At 37.7% G+C, this 20,767-nt stretch overlaps 2 protein-coding genes across 5 annotated transcripts in view; one reads left to right on the top strand and one right to left on the bottom strand.

Annotated features, from left to right (window-relative positions):
• The window catches only part of DNAJC7 (DnaJ heat shock protein family (Hsp40) member C7), a 42,199-nt gene extending 34,986 nt beyond the window's left edge, over positions 1-7,213 (bottom strand). For all 3 annotated transcript variants that reach the window (XM_015832219.1, XM_015832220.1, XM_015832221.1), the window contains exon 1: positions 7,035-7,213. In XM_015832219.1, coding sequence (XP_015687705.1) covers positions 7,035-7,150 — 116 coding nt within the window. In that variant the 5' untranslated portion in view covers positions 7,151-7,213. The remainder of the gene's footprint in view (positions 1-7,034) is intronic.
• NKIRAS2 (NFKB inhibitor interacting Ras like 2) lies at positions 699-15,911 on the top strand. Of its 2 annotated transcripts, none has more exons than XM_015832223.1 (4): positions 699-707; positions 11,092-11,188; positions 11,698-11,951; positions 14,604-15,911. In XM_015832223.1, the coding sequence occupies exons 2-4, from the start codon at positions 11,095-11,097 to the stop codon at positions 14,841-14,843; spliced, it is 588 nt and encodes a 195-aa protein (XP_015687709.1). In that variant the 5' UTR covers positions 699-707; positions 11,092-11,094; the 3' UTR covers positions 14,844-15,911. The 2 variants fall into 2 exon arrangements, with proteins under 2 accessions (XP_015687709.1, XP_015687708.1); XM_015832222.1 differs by lacking the exon at positions 699-707 and adding an exon at positions 8,464-8,560.
• The last annotated feature ends 4,856 nt before the right edge of the window (positions 15,912-20,767 follow it).

Genomic DNA, 20,767 nt, shown 5'->3' with positions numbered 1-20,767 from the left:
CCTGCTTTTGAGGGACAGGAGAGTCGATGGAAGCCCCTGGGTGTCATAATATCACGCAAGTTCAGGCACCGATCCTCTTTCGCAGAGAATGGGTGCCTGAACTCTTGCGCTGTTTGCTGAGCCTGCCTCCTGCTGCCCCCAACTCCGGAATCATGAGGCCGCCACCTCCGGAACGGAGATCAGGGGAGGCTTCTGCATGCTGCCAGAGGTTGCTCCAAGCCGTTTGTGCCCAGAATGGAGTTCGGGGGACGCTTCTGCATGCCTCCGGAGGTTGGATCCAGTCTGGATCCAGGCGCAAACGGCTTGGAGGATGCCTCTGATGCCTGGATCTGACCTCCAGAGGTACGCAGAAGCCTCCCCCAGCCTCTGTTCTAGGTGGCTTGGAGAAGCCTCACTTTCTCCCCCGGCACAGCGAGCTCCGGCGGGCTGGACACAGGTATGAGGGGCCTGGCCTTCTCCCTCAGTTGAAGACTTCAGATCTGCCCTCAGGCAGAAAAGAGTTGGAGGCAGGAGCAGGAGACAGGCACCGCAAACACCTCCTGCATAGAGAATGAAAGTTTCTGAGGTCTGTGATTTGGCGCAACTTCAAACACTTGCGCAAGATCACGGATTCCAGAAACTTCCATTCTTGGTGCGAAAAGCATTTCCAAGCCAACTCTCCTCTCCCTCAAAGGGAAAGGAACCGTGGCAGAGTGGATTTTTGCAAGGTGAGTTCGGCATGGCAGGAAGGGAGGAGGAAGTTGTGGGGAGGGGGCAGAATAGGGTGAATGTTGCAGAGCCTCTGCAGTCGTTTGTAAGGGCGAACGCCTGCCACGGTGCTGCAATTTTGAAGCTTGCTCATAAGCATTAGAGGGCGCTTGTTGTGTAATTTCAAGTGGGTGCTAAGTGAACCCTCAAAATTCGGGGATTACCTGTATTAGGATACTTATCTTGAGATACTGTAAGGATATTATTTTTGATTCTCCAGTTTTAACTTGCATGATGCAAGTGGAATGAGCATAATGCAATTTATTGTAGCATGTGAATAAACATTCATCTGTGCACCAGTGTCGCCTAGCGTCTACTGGAAACAACTGAAGTCAAATAAGTAAGGTGCTGTATAAAATGCTGAAAAAGCACCTTTATAACATAGAGATTTGCATTTTTTTTCAAATTCTCATACATTTTAAGTTTATGTCTTTGGGGTTTTCTTTGACCCCAAAGTGATCATACTTTGATTCAAAACCTTTAGTAAAATTTCCCTTTCCTGTGATGTATACCACATTGCTGTGCCAGATATTGTGTTGTCTTGGCAGATATTCAATGAGCTTTGGTTTTCTTTTCCTGGAAACTAGTGTGCTCCAGATATCCGAACTTTGTTATTTAGAGCTTGATTTTAGAAAAAGTAAGAAACTCATTACTAAGACAATAGAAGTTTCCTCTACTAAAAAAGCTCAAAATTGTGAAAAACTCAAAACTGCCAAACAAATCACTTTAAAAAAAGTTAGAACAGGAACATGCCTTTATTCCCCATTATTCTAAGTAGCCATAATTATCAAATAAAAGGGACATGAAAACATCACAACTGTGTTGTTTTAGCACATTTAAATCTTGAAGACTGGTTATTATTATACTACATCGACAGAAAAATCTCAAGCTATACCTCTTTTTTATTGCTTCACAATTTATTGTTATTGAAAATGGGATGAGGAGTATTCTTAGAGCAAAAGTACAAGAACAATTTCATGTAGGAACTTCAGCTAATCAGAACTCCTAGGCAGAGTTTAGTGTTTATTTATTTATACATTTCCTCTTTACACCTTTTACAATTGCTATGAAGGAAGGGGAATTGTACAAACACCTGAAGCCTCCAATTCACTTCAGAGGCAGAGTTAATAGTACTTAGAAGAAATTTCCTTACAAACAAACTGATTAGAATTCTTGCACGCTTTGCCCCTCTGAAGAAAGAAAAAGAAATCTGAAGAAGTTTGAATTTCCTGAATCACATAGACTTAGCAGTTTGGGGATTTTTTATTCCTATTTTCTGAATTGCAGTTAATTTGTGGAGTCCTTGGGACTAACTAAGCTTGCAGACATTTTCATTACCTGACTAAATAAATCACCTATGCTAATGAGTATGAGGTTTGCTCCCTGTTTATATACAACAGCTTGCCCTGTCAATCTTGATCGAGATGTGGTTTTCTCCTTGGTAATGCCTTGATTAGGACATTATTTTCTATTTATCTGATGTTAATCCCTGCTTATCTGGATATAGTCTTTTGGAGAGGATGTCTTTTTGTTCTCCTTGTTCTTTAATTGTCTCCTTTGAATTGTGTATAAATGTGTGATTTGTGTCTACTGACAGCTGATTTACCTGAATTTTCCTTGTCTGAATGCCAGGCTTCCAGGAATTCCTTAGTGTTTCTGGATTTAACTTGGTCTAAGGTGCTCCATTTCCCAGTTGAAACTATGGTTGAGTCTCAATAAAGGAGAACATTTGTAGTTCAGAATTGAAATGAGGTATTCTTGGTGGTCTCTGAGCTTGGTTGTTTTGTTGCAGATGTTTCATTACCCAAACTAGGTAACATCAGAGATTCAAAGAATATCCCTACAGACTTAATTTCTAATATTTATCTTGAGATAATAACTATGTGATTTTAACGATCTTATGCATTGCTGTTGCAGAGCTAGTTTGAGTAATGAAACATTTGCAATAAAACAACCAAGCTCAGAGAGCACCAAGAACTCCTCATGGTTGAGCCTGTCCGTGTGTTGTGAGATTAAAGAGTTTTCACAGTATCTTCTGTCTGCTAGTTGCTGTTCATGGATGTATTCTGTAATCCTCTGTCCTACATAGTAGCTGTTACAGTACTTACACCGTATGTTGTAGATCAGAGGTCCCGAACCTTTTGGGCACCAGGGACTGGTTTTGTGGAGAGAGGTTTTTCCATGGACCGGAGAGTGTGTGGTTTTGTGTGCTGCCTGCATCCCACAGATGGGGCTTTGCTTGTTTGTGTGAACTGGTTGCTGGCATGCCACAACCTGATACCAGTCCACGGACTGGGGGTTGGGGATCCCTATTATAGATCCCTGTTTTTTTCTTCTTCTTGGGCTACTTGGTCCTTTAATTTACTTAAGATGTTTTGGAGCACTTTAGTTGGTTTGTGTGCTATGGTGATGCTATGATTTTTGTTGCTTGAGGTGTTTTTGATGTACATCAATAGACACATAAATACCTTTACAAATTACGCACCCCACACTCATTAGCACTGATAATGTTACCTAACTGGGTAATAAAATGTCTGCAAGCAAATAACCATGTTCAGAGAGCACCAAGCACTCTGAGCTACACATATTCTTTTCAGTTGATAATTTTGTGGGCAAATACATATAGGAAGTCCTTAATTTACAACTGGTTGCTTAATAGCCATCTGCATTTACAATGACCATGTAACTGGTGCTTTATAACCTTTAAAATTATTATAATTGGTAGTATTCCCCTCCCCCCCCAGTCATATGAGTGCATGCCAGGTGCTGGGTAACCAGTCACAGCATTAACTACAATTAAGTGACCACAGTCTGTGACTTTTTGTCAATTTCTGGCTTTTACTGGTTTCTGGCAAAAAATACCATTAGAATGTACTCATTTAACAATTACCACTACTGGTAATTAACTTATGTCAATTGAGCCTAAAATTTCTGTTGTTAATTGAGACATTTGTTATGTGAGTTTTGTCCTATTTTACGAACTTTCTTGCCATAGTTGTTAAGTGAATCATTGCAGTTGTTAAATTGGTAACATGGTTGTTAAATGAATCTGGCTTCCCCATTGACTTTGCTTGTCAGAAGGTTGCAAAAGGTGATCACATGGTTCCAGGGACACTGCGACCATCATAAGTATGAACCAGTTGCCAAGCATCTGAATTTTGATCACATGATCATGAGGATGCTGCAAAGGTCGTAACTGTGAAAAATGGCCATAAGTCACTTATTTCAGTGCTGTTATAACTTTGAATGGTCACTAAATGAACTGTTGTAAATCGAGGACTACCTGTATATTTTCTTAATGACCATAGCAAAAAAAATGCTAAAAAACAATTCTACTCTCCAACTAAGAAGAAAAACCTCTGCATGAGATGGAATGACTGGGTTCAGTGCTCTCTTTTATAAATTTCCCAGTCAAAGATTTCTTTCCTTTCCCACTTTGTTTTAGCAAGAGTAAATTTTTTAAGAATAAAAATTGGGGTAGCATAATTGAGTATCATACCTACACCAACCTGTTCCTTGTCCTATTTTCCCTTGTGGTTGCAGGAAGAGGGATGAAAAGAGAGAACCAAACAGCCAAGGACAAAGAATGCATAGAGAACCCCCATTTTCCCTGGGGGCTCTCTACAATGTAATTTCCATTATAATTAGGGAAAAAAGTAATTAAAACCCCACTTTGTCTAGCAAAACAACAAAGCTGACCAGGGAGCAGAGACTTTTGTCTTTTGCTCTATTTACCAAATTTTCCTAGTGTCATAACTCAAACCAGTTAAATAAGTCATATAAATAGGACATTGAAAACAATCACTCCAGACCAATCATGTGACTCTGTAAAATTATACAATATTTCCCAATTTTAATATTCAAAGCTTTTAACATACATTTAAGATAATTAATAAAGGAGAATATTTGTAGCTCAGGGTTGAAATGAGGGGTCCTTGGTGCTCTTTGAGTTTGGTTGTTTTCTTGCAGATGTTTCATTACCAAAACTAGGTTACATCTTTAGTGTTCAATCTGATGCATCAATCAGAGCACTGATGATGTTATCTAGTTTAGGTAATGAAATATCTGCAAGAAAACAACCAAACTCAGAGAACACCGAGGACCCTCATTAAGAAAACTACCAATTGCTCACAACAATTGGGAATCAAATGCCCTGCCCTGAAATTCCAATACGAATAGCAAATATTGTATTATTGATCTTCACTGTTAACACATACCATATTTAGATTTTTATAACCATCATAGTTAATGAATTTACCCTGACTCTATAGCACAGTATACATTTATGCTAGGATAAATTCTCATTTTAGATACTAAGATTATGCATTATTCCAAATAGAAATGCAGTACCTATCTGCAATATCTTAATACAACTATGTTTTCCAAGCATCATACAGTAGCAAACAGAGGTTACATTTCTGTTTCCATGCTCTCAAATACATAATTACAAAATGCTGCACAATCCTACTAGAGGTTGTCCCAAGACAGAAATTCTTCCAAAACCCAGGATATGCCCTTTTTGTGAAGCAGTATACATATTCTTAGGATGTGAGCAGGCCATTCAAGCTATAAAAGTTGTACTGCAGAGGTTTTTAAATTTGGGGGAAATCCTTCCCACACAGTTAAGGAATTTGTAAATATTGCAGAGGATTCTGAAACATGCTCTGGGAAACATGCTCAGTCATTATGGATGCCTGATATGCAAGATATAATATGGTCTTTTTTTCTCCTATGTATGTAGTATATATCTTCTTTCTACTCCAGCGTTGAAAGGTACAACTATACTTTTTACAATCTCAACTATTATCTAACATTGTGGTACAATAACCCATGCCTGGATTCATATATTATATTGCACTATAATTTAATTATGGTGCACTGAATAAATCACACTCAACTGCAGTTGTTTAATAATCTTAAAATTATGGTTCTTTTAGGAAGTTGTTTTAATTCTCCTTCACTCCCTCATCCCACAAACTAAGTTATTCAGTTTTACTATTTGAATCCAGGATGGATATTGTAGGTCACATTGTACTACTCTTGGAGGAGGAAAAAAGTCAATACCTTTAATTGATGATCAACTGTCTCTAGGAAATCTAATACTTTGAATTGCATTATGGAATATTTAGCTGGAAGACTCATTCAAACCCTAGCCAAGCTTGCTAACATAAATTATAGCTCACTTATCCAATTCAGAAGGTTCCCCTGAGGATAACCCCACACTATGCACCCTTGCAAACTGCCAATTACAAGTGTTGGCTATCATCCAATGTCCCAGGAGTACATGTGTTACAACCCAACTATGTATGTCACAGTTTCTATATATAAGTATAATAAGCGTTTACTGATAGGTACCTTTAGCTGTAAGGCAGAAAAGACATCAGAAACAAGGTGTGATCCTTTGAATAACAGGAGAAACAGGAATTTTTTTCAAATCATATATCTAATTTTGTAATCAATGACAGCCAGATTCATTTTTAATTCACCTTTTCTTTGTTTGCCCAGCCAGCCAAAAGCCTGATACTACAAACTTCCAGATTAGCTACTATTTTTTTCTAGAGATTCCTCTATGATTTTTCTCACAAGAGAGGAATCACTTGCTATAAACCAAGTGGCACCCAACCCAGAATTTTTTTTTTAAAAAAGGACTGCATTAGTTTTCACCTGTAACTGCCTACACTATTATGCAGTGATTGTGCATCTTATGAATCAAGATAGAAAAAAATCACTGCCCCATAATAATCCAAAATTAAATTCAAGGTGTTTTTCCCCCCAAATAAGATTTAACACAAAACGTATAGATTAGATGTCTCACTGCCTACTGTGGCAAATCTCCAGCTTGAATCCTGTTACCTTGAACCTGGGAAATTCACAGTTAAATGTAAATATTGATCAGACTGTAGGTCTCTTTCATCCAGCAATTCATCTCCTAACTAAACAGTCCAGAAGTTATAACAGAACCTACATGATTTATTCCTCAACGCTCTGAATTAGATGTATATTGTCCCTAAATGTGAGAGGTTCTCTTAACTTCCCTTCATTAACTGGCTTAATCTTGAATTTTCTCATTCATGATCCTTTGGAGGAAGAGCTAACAAATGACAATGATGCCAAATCACATAGGCCGCCTTCCAGGCTACTTTTGTAAAATAAGCCCTATTTTTCTCCACCCCCACGGCAGTGAAGCAGGCTCCGCCTCTTGTCCTCCCCCGGCTTCGAAGCAGCCCCTCCCCCTCCGCGGGGCAAAAACTCCTTTCCAGGGACAGAAGAAATGGCGGAGGGCTTACCTGCGCGTCCCCTCGTCCTCTTCGCTCAACATCAGCGGTTCCTCGGAATGCGAAGCCAGCGCTGGGGGAGCCGCGGGCGCCATAATCACGTCGCAATCTCCGCCCGCTGCCGCCATCTTGGTTCCTTGTTGCTGCAATCAACGGCCGGCGAGCCGGAGAGAGAACGAGATAAAATAAAAAGGAACGAGGCGGAAGTTCCTCCTTCCATATCCGGAGACAAAAGAATCATGGGTAGATAGGTCACTTCCGGTTCGGAGGAGAGTGAGGCGAGGACTCGGTACAGTCCTCCAAGATTTTTTTTTTTTTTTTTTTGCCCCGGGACTGGAGAAACAGGAGTTGGAAGTAATCATGTATCTTCGGACAGAAATATGCAGAAAAAACCTGGAAGTCGGGACCGGTCTGCTTTCAGATCTTCTTTTGATAGCATTGGGTTTCAATATTTCAGAATCTGTTTATACTTAGGAAAAAGTTCTATCTGTAAATAAGCAGGTTTTTTTCTGCAATAAAAATAGAAAATACGGTTTTACAGAATTTTATAAAAGTTTATTTTCTTTGGAAAGGCAATACAGCGTACAGTATAAAAGAAATGCACTTACACAACAAATAAAAGCAATATTGTCACCTAGCGCTTTCTAGTGCTCTATTGCTAGGCATCTAGCAATAAAAGCAATATGGTTTTATTGTTAGATGCCTAGCAATAGAGCACTAGAAAGCACTAGATGACAATTTCATAGTCATACGTTTTTATTCCAGGAGAAAGAATTAATTTTTTCTTCAATAAAACGGGTCTGATTGCATGAACACGATACTAAAAACTAATCAACTATCTTTCAGCCTAATGTGTTCTGCAAAGCCAACCTGTGTATTGGATATATTGTTCAGTGTATTATGTGAAACTCAGAAAATTGAGTTAATTCCATAAACCATAGATCAGTTAATCAAGAACGCCACGTCAGCACAGCCACTGCCTCAACTGAAGATATCCCAAACCTTAAAACATTTTTCCACATCATATTTACAGTCATGTATTTATTCTCATGTCGTTTGTACTGTAAGTGTATTTTAATTTCCCATTTTTCTGCTACCAGCACTCTTGCCAAACAAAATTTGGTTTAGTGAATTCAATCAGAGATAGGGAGGGAAAAGAGGTATTGCTTTTATTACTTTCAGTTCACCATTTCCGCCGTTTTCTTTAAAGATCACTAGCCCTCGTTTGACTGTATAATTTTCATAAAATTTAAAATGAAGAAGAGCCCTTTTTGGATTATAACAAGATTGCTGAGCTCAGCTTTGTATCTCCATTCTTCTGTACTTGACTGCAGTGCGCTGCTGTTGCCTTTTCCTAAATATCTTAACTGGATCGCAAGAGAGAGTAAATTACAAAGCAGACAGTGCTCTAGATGGAGCTGTGGGCTGCAGTTTCCACGTATGTCTTTTCTCTCAGTCATTCCGAGTTGTTGGTCCTCAGTTCCTTTCCTTGCTGAAGACGGCACGGAAACATCAAGAGCAGTGCCTGGGTCGGGAAGGTAAATTGCTTTGGATTGGCTGGTTTGTTTGTTTTTTAATCGAGTTTTCAGACAAATTGCAGACTTTTAGAAGCGCAATAGTGATTGGGTGGGTTTGCAGGCTAGTTGTCCCAGCGATTAATTTAATCTATGATAGATTTGCAAATGAGCATTTCCCCCTCTCTAAGGAGCAGCAACCAGCTATTTAATTAGAGTATTATCTGACCCACCAGAAGCTAGCAGTGCCTTGGAGATTGATAAATGATGACATTGGATTTTGAGAACTTGGCTTTTATCAGATGCCAGGCCTTGTTTGACAGACCATTAATGCACAAATAAAAGAGCAAAAGTGTCATGAAATGTAAGAGACAGCAATTTTGCCATTTGCCATTGCTGTGTGATATTTCTCTGAGCAGTCTCACACTACACAAGATTAAAGGAATAATTGTTCTCAATAGTGGAAATTTGTAACAGTGCTGCCTAATTTATTCCTCTATGTTTCTAGTGTGGATAAATCCTGGCTAATTTGTAGTAAATATGAACAGACTAAAATTTATTGTTTTTATATTTAAATATATTTAGCTTTAATTATATACTATACATTCGTGTACATAGAAAATAAGAGTTACTTTGCAGGGGAGATGGATAGCATAAAAATTTAATAGGTAAAATGTGGCACAGAAGCAATACCAACTGATAAACATAGCTTTCACTTTTCCCGTCTAAAAAGCAAGAACATTACTTGGAGATACTGTGGCTTTCCTGTTCCATTGTAGAATTTTGGTTGTCAGAGACATAAAAATATTCCAATAAAAGAGAATACTTGTAGCTCAGGGTTGAATTGAGGGGAGCCTTGGTGCTCTCTGAACTTGTTTTCTTGCTAGCCCTGATGATGTTATCTGGTTTGGGTAATGAAACAACTGCAAGAAAACAATCAAGCTCAGAGTTATCATAAAAATATTCAGAGTAAGCAGATAATACAGGATACATATTCAGACTGATGATTAGATAGGATACTGCATTCTCAGAGGAAACCCTTTATGAATGAAGGCAAATATAAATGTCCTAGGATAATGTTGCAGGATCCAATCTGGGTTGGTGTGGTCCTGGTGACCCACCCAGATTGAATCCTGAAACCCCTTATCACTGTTTCATTCACTTTTTAAACTTTTTTTTGGTTTAGAGTTTTAATGTTAGCTGTAGATTAAAAGAAAAGAAATGTATATTGGAAGCTGCTTACATGTTATTTTTATTCTTCAACTTATTCTTTTCTTTGGCCAATCTTTCTGACAAACAGTTTTTCTAACACTAACATAATATTGTAAAAAGCAGCCTCTTTCTAGATGTGCCTAGTTGGTTTAAAAATTACTTGGGAAAAGTGAATGAACTTGCTTTTGGCCCAAAATGATAAACACAAGAAAACAAAAGGAAATTATCATCCTATCCATCCTACTCATCCCTAAAATTACTCAATGGTGCTGCTACTGCTAGTAAGTCTCAGCTGCTTTTCTGTTCTCTCCTCATTAATGATTAGAAGGGAAAGATGTTAGTGTCTCCTCCAGAGTAATCATGATTATGTCAAGAAAAAACTAAAGGGGTAGAAGGGTTCTCTCTGAAACTCTAAAAGCATCAGCAAACCCTGTTTGATTCAAGCACTGATTGGAATTCAGCGACACCAAGCACCAAATCTAGGGATCAGAATTGTAAAATTAGAGTAAGAAACAGAGGTAGCCTTGATTCTGAGGTAGCCTTGATTCTGTCTCCTAGACCTAGAATGTATGGGATTTACTTTCTTTTGACTGGAAACCCAAGCCAAGTACTTATTGTATAGTCTGCACGATACACCATATTAACTCTAATTCTTTTCACTTATTTTTTTAGAATAATCATATTTCCCTTTATCTTAATTGTGACTCTTGTGTTTATTTGCTGGTCTATGAGTGAATAAAAAATTATTTGATTTGACTGGAAAGCAAAGTCCACCAACTAAAGCCAGATCCAAGGCAAATTATTACTGCAGACTGTAAGACAAATGAGTATATTCAAATACACGAGTTACTACAGATCACAAAGTCTTATGCAGAGAATCACTGTGGAGAAAAGAACTGCACCAAGATCTGAGCAAATTCATTAATGTTCCTATATTGTCAGAGAGAAACCTTGAGATCAAAATAAATGTGAATAGCACAAAGCCAACCATGGCAGGAAAAAAAATCAATTCTATTTGCAAATATTAAATTATTGGACCTTAAGAAACATTTTCTAATTCTTGCAAATAATAGGGCTATTAACTATTCTTCATCTTAGTTCTGCTTGACTTTGCCCAGACATTTGCCATTATAAAGCCTCATGAATTTCTGCTCATGTCTTTTACCTGTGCACCAGCACCTAAGATTGGGATAGTCTGGTTATTATGTAGGACTCCCTCTCTGAACAGCCAAAGCCAGCCTTGAGCAATAGTAGTGTTTGCATATGTATCTTCATTTCGATATGTTTTCACCACTCATTTACAGTATATCCTTCTTGAAATTTTCCTCTTTGTAATCCTCCAGATAATGGGGAAGAGTTGCAAAGTGGTAGTATGTGGGCAAGCATCAGTTGGGAAGACTTCGATCCTGGAACAGCTTCTATATGGGAATCATATTGTTGGTGAGTGTTGGAATTAAATGGGAAATCTTATTTCTTTACTATTTTGCCCATATCATACATTTTAGGCTTTTCTGTTCCACTGGCTACTAAGTCATGATCTGCTTAGGAATTTTTCCTTGAATAACAACAGTTGGCTGAATGGCACAACACACTGTCTGATAAACCAGGACTAACAAAGAAGATTGATGGGTTCAGGCATGCTAAGCCTAAAGGAAATACATACTATGGCTTAGTGCAACGTGTGAAAATTAAATAGCTTTATTTGGTTTTGTTATTAGTATGTACAGGTAGTCCTTCACTACCACGACCACAATTGAGCCCAAAATTTCTGTTGCTCATTGAATGAATTTTGCTCCATTTTATGTCTTTTCTTACCATAGTTAAACATTTAACAAGTGCAGTTAGCAGAAATTATTCTGGATAGCTGTGTATATCTATCTAGGAGCAAGATCAAGGTTTGGTTTTTTTTGGTAGAGATCCTTATATTCCATCTGATTGATTCCCTGCAGGTTCAGAGATGATTGAAACCCAGGAAGACATTTACATGGGTTCCATTGAAACAGACCGGAATCTGCGTGAACAGGTGCGCTTCTATGACACCCGAGGCTTGAGGGATGGAGCCTCACAATGCTTGGAGCTGCCCAAGCATTGCTTCTCTTGCACGGATGGATTTGTGCTGGTTTACAGTATTGACAGCAAGGAGTCTTTCAAGAGGGTGGAGATTCTCAAGAAGGAAATAGACAAAAACAAGGATAAGAAGGAGGTAGGTGGACTTCTTTGCTGAAGCTTTTCCTAATTGGGGAAAGCTGCAGAATGTTGATTGATTGATTCCCTGTATTATTTTTACAAATAACTCAAGGCAGTAAACATATCCAACAGATTTTCCTTTTTCTATTTCCTCTACGATCCTGTGAGGTGATTTGGGCTGAGAGAGAGTGACTCTTCTGCTTGATGTCATGGCTAAGGCAGGACTAGACCTCATGATCTTCTGCTTTCTAGCCTTGTGCTTTAACCACTAGAACAAACTGCTCTCAGCATCCCAGATACTCATGCCATAAAAGCCTTTGGGTAGCAAAAGAGTCTAGGGATGTTCTAGGTAGATGCTCAAATCAACTTTCAAAAAAATCTAATGTTCTTTAGAAGTGGGGATCCAATAACAAAATGTGTCTATTAAGGCAAAAATGACATAATTTGTTTGAAGTTTATTTTAAGATAACCTCTATGATCTTGTTGCAACGACCCTAAAATGACAAAAATGGACTTTTCAGATTGATTTGAATCTATTTTAACATTGTTGCTACTCATCTGTTCTTTATCTGGTAGCATAGTGTCTTTGATGTGTGTTTATCTCTTTATTCTGTCTGACAGAATTTACCATGTAGAAAGAATCATAGTAAAATGAGATAATTCTTATTTTATTGTAAAGCTACGTTAACAGAATCTTGCCAGTCTGAAAAGTGGATTTCTCCTGCCATCACCTACAGTTCAATGACTTAGGGAGGGTCATCTTGAGACTCTTGCTCTGCCCACTCTGCAGGAGTGGATAGCACTTATTTGACTGTTCCTTAAGCACCTTTAATGGAGTGTAGTGGGGTTGATTCCCAAGAGGAAGAGCATTCCAGAGGAATAAAAGACAGATATCTTGCGCGAGAGAAAGAGAGTGAAGACAGCCCCTCCCTAATAATTCTCAGAGTATGTGATATAGTAGAGTCCTCAGCCGGGCAAGATTCTGCCTGTAGATGTGGAAACAATGAAGAACTCAGCTTGGAAGAATCACCATTTGTCACTTGTGGGCTTTGAGCCTGACATCAGCATCTCTCTGCCCAGTCTTCCAAAGTTATTCCCACATACCATTACATCTTTCTTTCTTTTTTAGGAGAAACAATTGTTACACCTTTATTTCACAAAAATAATATATTTTTAAGCTGTAGAAGATGTGTTATGCTGATTCTCTTTAGAGGGGTACATTGATCAAACATCTTAATTTATTTTTCTGTCTTCAAAAGGTACAGGTAGTCCTCATTTACCAGTTGTCCTGGACAATGATTGTTCACAGTTAGGATAATGCTGAAGAAATAACTTTGTGGCCAATTATTTTTAACATTCGTAGGTCTGTGAAGCAAAGGAAAGCTGAAGTAAGATTATAAGCACAATTGTTATTTCACTTGGCTTAATATTTCCATTGCTGATCCGGAATGTGGCCATTAAAAGAGGACTGCCTGTAATGTGGTTGTTTTTTTGGTAGCTTAATAATTTCTTGGGGGAGGGGGGCTCCAGGAATAGGAGGGTTCCCCCCCCCCAACTCTAGAAACTAGAGTTTCCACCCATCATTTGAAGCTCCTGGCCCCTGGCCACTTTTCATCAAGGCAGAGAATTGGAAGTTAATAATCTCTTCTGTCACAATATTTGTGTCATGTTGGTATGTGATTGTATGGCCACATAAGTCTGTCTTTGGTCAAGTTCAGCAATAATGTGGAAATGATTTGCCATTGTATTTTCATGGGATCCTTTTTCTTTCCTTTTTGTATTCTCAGTCGAATCCACAATCTTGGGATTTTCTAGTGGTCTCCCATCCAAACATGAACTAGTCCTAACTCTACATAGGTTTCTTAAACCCACCAAGGTCAGCTAAATGCTACAGTTGCTGAGGATGAGTCAGAGAATGGGATAAATAGAAGGCCCCTGAGGCAGACAATTTGGCTGCCAGGCACTAAGAGCAGTAAGAAGCAGGGATGGCATATTTGAAAAAAAAAAAGGCATTTATGCCACCAGCAAGCATGTTGGGATTGTTTTTAAGTGCACTGAAGGACCCATCCTGTTGTCTTTCTAGATAGAAGCAATCTTCAGCTAACAAATCTAAAAGGGAAAGAATGTTTTCCCTTGACTCAGACATCCAAATATTCTGGGTGGTGGCCTTGTTCCACCGTGTCAAGAGTATCCTGGGATTCGATTCACAATGGAAGAATGGTGGGTTACAATGATGGAAACTGCAGAGATGGCTAAACTTGATTAGAGAAAAGACAACATCTACATTTATTGTTGCCTGGAAACTCCTTATGGGTTTTTCCATGAAAGGGGGGGGAAAGTGAGCTTTTGATTTGAAGTTTTGATGATTAAAATATTACATAATAGAAATTTTTTAATAATCATAGAGTAAGAGCTAATTATGTGGCCATATTTGTATTTGCTGCAAAGGAAATTGGAAGCTTTTTCTGTTTTTATCTTTTCTTTTTGCATCTTTGTCCTTCCCTTTTTCTTTTCTTTCTTTACTTTGTATTACTTTTTCATAGTTTTTTATTTTTTAATAAAATTTATATAAGAGCATCCTGGGATTTGGAGCATTTTGTGCATTTGACATTGTATCAACTAGATTTTTTTTTCTCTCTCTCTCTCCCCCCCCCTCCAATCTTCATAGGTGACTATTGTGGTTTTAGGCAACAAATGTGATTTGCAGGAACAACGCCGTGTGGACCATGATATAGCCCAACACTGGGCAAAGGCAGAGAAAGTAAAACTGTGGGAAACCTCAGTTGCTGACCGTCGGAGTCTCATTGACCCCTTTGTCTACTTAGCCAGCAAAATGACACAGCCACAGAGCAAGTCTACCTTCCCGCTCAGCCGCAAGAACAAAAGCAGTGGTTCTGTGGATGGATGAAACCCACAGGTGTTGGACCCACTATTGCTGGTAAACATGTATGCATGTAGAGCAGGGCTGGCCTTGCCACAGAGCAGAAACCAGTAACAGACACCCTATGTTCCTACAGCCTTTATCTCTATATCATTTGTTTTTGTCTTGGTAGAAAGAATTTTCCAAATCCAGGACACAAGTGTAGAAGTTTTTCTTGACTTTTCACTCAAAATAGTACTTTAAAAAATCAAGCAGATAGTATCAGCATATGTCCAATGCCTAGTGTATTAAATAGTCAATACAGCGCACTAAAGGTTGGATTTTTAACATTCTTTTGCTTAGACTATTTTTATTTTATTTAATGTTTATTTTTATTTTATTTAATGTTTAAAGAACCCACATTTTAAATCTGAAAATAGTTGTCAGGGGTACTAAGTTGTATTTTGATTTGGAACCTGAAGAGTAGCATGGTAGAATTATCCCAGCCTTTCCAGAAATATCTTTTACGATTGTGGAAAAGGGAGGGATGGGCCATGAATATAACAACATGAGGAAGAAGAATAATGGAATATTCTATTCCTTCACTCAGTATTGAAGCCCTCCTGGCCAAGTTAATCCACCATCTTCCATGTTCTTGAATTAGCAGATTCTAGAATGATTTTTTAGAAGCTAACTGTACTTTTATAAGGGTTAGGGTTTGTGGAAAAGAGGAAACATATAGATAGAAACTTGTGGGAAAGCACATTATCTGCCAACAGAAATTAGGTTTGGGGATAATAGATTTTAGTGATCTTTTATATATCATTAACTCTCTTGATCTGGATTTGATTTTGATTGTTTTGTGAATGTCTCTTCCAAACACTGTGACCTTGTATACCTGATCTGGATAATGAATGTAACATATAACTGGTGTCATGATAAAGTCGATTCAAATCAGAGAACTGCTGTTATCCCATAATGCATTGAGAAATGATTCCTATGTTGCTTATGAATTCTTGAAATGCAGATTAAAAACAGATTCTACATTGCTCTGAATTGTTTGTGCAGTATCAACTTTTATTGAATACAGTACAGAACACAGTGTCCCAGTCAGAATAGATAACAATAAATTAAAAAATGTATTTTAGCTTTCCCAACATCAATGTGAATATAATTATTTTCTCCAGTTTTTTCAGTGTAGATTAGTGAGCAAGAATTGGGAAGGTAATTTAAACAGAAATACTTAAATTGGACAAAAATGGCATTGAAATTAGTTTAATAAGAAAGTTATGATTATAGGCAAAATATTTGTTATTCAAAAATTTGAAGATAATTATTTTCCATTTAAGGACTTTATGGAAGAAAATAATCTTTTTTAAAAAAAATCTTACATATTTGCAAAAGGAATATTAAAGAAGAATGTCTATTAATCTATAAATGCCACTAAATGTCAGTAAATGTCAGCAAATACAACTCATTGATGGAATAAGAATAAAAATTGTATTACAGTATAATACAAGTAGTCCTCAACTTATAACCACAAATGAGCCCAAAAGTTCTATTACTAAGCAATATAGTTAAGTGAGTTTTGCCCCATTTTATAACCTTTCTTGCTGTAATTGTTAAGTGAATCACTGCAGCTGTTAGTAACATATTTAAGTGAATCTGGCTTACCCATTAACTTCATTAGGTTGCAAAAGGTGATCATGTGACTCCAGGACATTGCAACCCTCATAAATACAGGCCAGTTGCCAAGTGTCCAAATTCTGATCATGTGACCATGGGAATGCTGCAGTAGTGGTGTGAAAAATGGTCATAAATCACTTTTCTCAGTGCTGAACAATCACAAAATGAATGCTTATAAATTGAGAATTACCTGTACTATATTCTGAAGTAGTGCCCATCATACTCGTAACTTACCTCGATGTAACTAAATGTTCGTAGAGAAACCATGAGAGTAAATGTAATCTGCATAAAGAGATGTTGCCGAAGGAAATAGAGGGGCAGTGGGAGATACTTTATCTTCCCATTTATTATCAGTTTTCTTTCATAACGTTTTAGTTTTTGCAACTGATTTCTGACTGAGAAGCCAGACTGGGAAAATGTGTGTGTGTGTAGAGAGGAAATAATAATTAAGAGCCAAATAAAGAACTAACATGTCCTTCCCTTCCAACCATCATTTCTTACTTGCAAACACATGCCTCAATTAAAAAAAAGTTGGCTGAAGCAACATGTTGTTTGTCCGTGTGCCAAGCTAGTTTATGAAAAGCTCAGCTGGCATACATTTGTGTGGGCACATACATAGCAAGAATACCACTGCATGCTTATCTTCTCTTAGTGCCTCTAGAAGGTCAAAGATGGCATGTAGGGATCTGGTGTTCTATTCTGTAAGAAGTATAATGATTATAATTGCAAACTTAAGCAAAGACCACAAAAAGATCATAAAGGATTCTGGAAAACACAGATCTGAGCTTATAGAGACAAAATGTAGCAAACTGATGAGACCAAACATTGACCAGTGGATTGGTCCACAGTGTATTCCTTTGATAAGAATCAGTCAAGATGTTCACTGTCTGTTAACAGTACAGATCTAAAAAGAACTCCAAACTGCCTCAGGTTCAAGGCCTGAGTTCAATAGACTAAAGTTCTTCGTATGAGCTAACTAGAATTATTCTTGGAGCTTAGGTTGGAAAGCTTTCTTCCCTGGTATTCACATACACGTTAAAATAGAGCCCAGTGCACCCAAAAGCTATCCTACACAAGGCTACTAGAAATAAATGTGAACTGTCATTTATTCTATAGTTTTCGTTCACTGCAAAAAGACTGTATAGAATTTCTACTGCATTGATAGGTCAGTTCTTTCCCACTGACTGTTAACTATGAGGAAATGCAACATCCTGAGGAGAATTCAAAGGAAAACTGTCTTTGCCTATATACTTTTAGCTATATAGCTTAGTCTATATACTTTTAATCTATGGTTGTATTTTTTTTTTGTTGCAATATGCCAAAGTCTGGTTTGGATTGCATGTGTTGTGCAAATGCAACAAAATGTATTGCATTCAATAAAGCATGCCTCAACTGAATGTGTCTGTAAGTTGTTCATAATAAAGATCTATCCCACCCCCCACCAAGAAAAGTCACTAAACAGATAAAACTGGGATGAAAAAGATCTTCGTGGAGAATTCTTCATTATGACTAGCTTTCAACAGCCACAGAGATTTTATTTTATGAAGGTACAATTTTTAATGGTGCAACCCAAGAACAGTTTCATTTATCTCACCCAAGGTTTGTACAGACCAGACCTTCATCGCTACAGTATTCTTTTAGTCAAGTATTGGTTCAAGAGCCTTGTGTACATTGTATAAAGATACTTCTCTTAGACCTTTTGTGACAGATGCCAGCTCTGAAATTAATTATTATTGATAAAATTTGTACACTGCTGTAATCATGTAATAGGCTCTCAATAGTAATAATGGGTTAGTAATAATAATGCATTAGCTGCTCAAGAAATTGAAAAGTTCCCAAAGCATTTCAACTTGCAGTCCAATGCAACCTGTAGATGACTTGCAGATATATCCCATCATCCACTACCATGTCAAGACAGCTGACAGCTGTTTCCTCTTATTAAAATGTTTAATTTCTGTCCTTTCCTCCAGTAGTTCAAGAGAGTTAATGGACCACTCTTCCCCAATTTTCCCCACAACAATGGCCTTTTGGGCTGAAAGTGATTGGCCCAAATTCCCTCAGTGAGCTCCCATGGTCGAAGATGGACGTGAATCTAAAACACGTTGATTTTAGCCCAACAATGTGAATTTATCGATCAAGCAACACAGGAGATCAAGTAAATTTGATTATCAAAATATTTTTACTTTTATTTCAACATTTTTATAATATATATATATGTGTGTGTATATGTGTGTGTGTGTATATATATATATATATTTATATGGTACATCAAAAATATACATTGAATCATCAGCGGGCAGAGAAGAAACAATATACTGGCCATGTCCCTAAGGTTATTTGAATGTCTTTTCACCTTAAAAAAAAGTTTAAATGTTGTGCATCACTTTTTTAAAAAATTGTTTGGGAGTAGGGGGCACACACAGTACTAAGAGCTATGGCCTAGGTGCCCTACCCACTACCTGAAGTATATTATACTCTATGCTAAATATGAAGGCATTAATGCTTTGGATACAGAGGGATAGGGCTATAAAAGAAAGCATCCACACTGTGCTCCTAAAGCAGCTTCTTGCTATAGTATTATTAGCAGAAGGAATGGCTTCTAGGGGTTAAAGTGCCAAATATATTAAAACCCTAGTGCCAGAACAGGATTGAGGTCCAGCTGCGTTTAGGCCAAGGGTTAGCCGTAAAATCTATATCAATGGAAAGACAATGAAGCTAAAAGCAGCACCACTAGGGTTCAAGGTGCACTGGTGCTTTTATGACCTATTTCCCAAATCTGCCACCCAGAACAGTGAAGCACAGCAGTGAAGAGAGGGGACAGAAGAAAAATGAGAAAAGTGATGGATGAAGGTCTTCCAACTGGACAGAAAGCAAGCACATTCAGAGACAAGGGGCTCATAACCCTAAAGAAGAAGAAAAGGACAGATTTGGGTGGTAGAATCAAGAACAGATTTCTGGCTTAGCAGAATTTTATCTAGAATGCCTTAACTTACATGTGCTGGATATTTTGTAAGATGCCTATTAACAGAGGTGTACTTCTCTTCTGCCATTTTGGAACTTAGCCTCACAAATTACCCCTTCTGAGCAATGCAGTTTTTTCTCGTTCGACAAAAGGCAAGCATTTTTACTTCTTTAATCCTATTTTCTCTTTGTAGTTTTGATAAGGAATTCTTAGAAAATCAAATGTTCAAGAGCAACCTTCTACAATATATGCTACAGTCATAAGAAGCCACAGTTCACTCCATGTTTTTTGTACTTGTATCCTGTAACGTGTATTTGTGTACATACATACATTGCTCTTGTATATTCATTTCCACAACTTGTCCAATGAGGTGTATGAAACAACCCCATATAGTCTATTAAAAGTTAATTCTGGAAAAAGAATCAAAATAATGCACCACTGTATGGGCGGAAAGCACAGTGATAGGTCAAAAATTTCAACACAGTGGGTTGAGGAGTTTCAGAAAAGGGGGACACGGCTAATAGAACCATCCTAGGAGTGCTCTGAAGGAAATGGGGAATCACAGTGAAAGGCCAGAGGATTTCTCAGATCAGCCAACAGGAAAGATGGTATTTAGATAAATGGAAAATTTGCCATAAGTTAGTTGAAGATGTAGATAAAGGTCTTTACAAGAAGCCTGGAACTTTATAGTAATTTAATATTCAAGTAGCATATCCAGGCCACTAAAAGGTAAAGCAGAATCCTGCAGGGATTCTCTTACAGGGATAACCATAAGAGAATTTTTTTTGAGAAACCCAAAACTCAGTAGCATCCCAAAGAAAGCAACACAACTAAAGCAGAAGCCTGCTTTCAGACCCTCTTGGATTTTGAAAACATTCTATCAGTCAAGAGTGGAGAAAAGTTAGACTTGTTCCATGGAATACTGTAGGGTGAAGCTGGTTTTTTGTTTTTTTTTGCATAATGGCTTGTTTTGGTAAACAAAAGTAGGATCATGCAATTTATCAAGCTGTCCATAAATAACTATATATGTATATGGCAAAAATAGAAAATGAGACTATTTTATATTCATTGCAAATGGCTATGCTCCAAACATCAATGATAATGCCACAAAAATATAGTACTGCATTCACATCCATAAAATCAGAACATTTGATGAATCACTGAGTAAAGTACTTCTGCAACATATTAATATACCAAACAAAATATTAGCCTATCACAGTCCTTTGCACTGTCCATAGGTATATTATTCCAGCTATGATTTGGTATTCTTTCTTTCAATATAATCTGTCAGTACTTGTCTTCCTATAACTTTTTTCCACCCTGT

Source organism: Protobothrops mucrosquamatus, unplaced genomic scaffold (genome assembly GCF_001527695.2).
Source record: "Protobothrops mucrosquamatus isolate PMUCROS unplaced genomic scaffold, P.Mucros_1.0 scaffold1, whole genome shotgun sequence".
Lineage (NCBI taxonomy): Eukaryota > Metazoa > Chordata > Lepidosauria > Squamata > Viperidae > Protobothrops > Protobothrops mucrosquamatus.
The sequence above is the reverse complement of the archived record's forward strand: the minus strand, read 5'-3'. Positions and strand labels throughout refer to the sequence as shown.

What these genes read in the sequence shown, in the direction of transcription:
- NKIRAS2 (XM_015832223.1), top strand. Translation starts at nt 11,095, where the DNA reads ATGGGGAAGAGTTGCAAAGTGGTAGTATGTGGGCAAGCATCAGTTGGG. An exon ending in ATATGGGAATCATATTGTTG is followed by an intron (nt 11,189 to 11,697) that starts GTGAGTGTTGGA and finishes GATTCCCTGCAG; the next exon opens with GTTCAGAGATGATTGAAACC. An exon ending in AAAACAAGGATAAGAAGGAG is followed by an intron (nt 11,952 to 14,603) that starts GTAGGTGGACTT and finishes CAATCTTCATAG; the next exon opens with GTGACTATTGTGGTTTTAGG.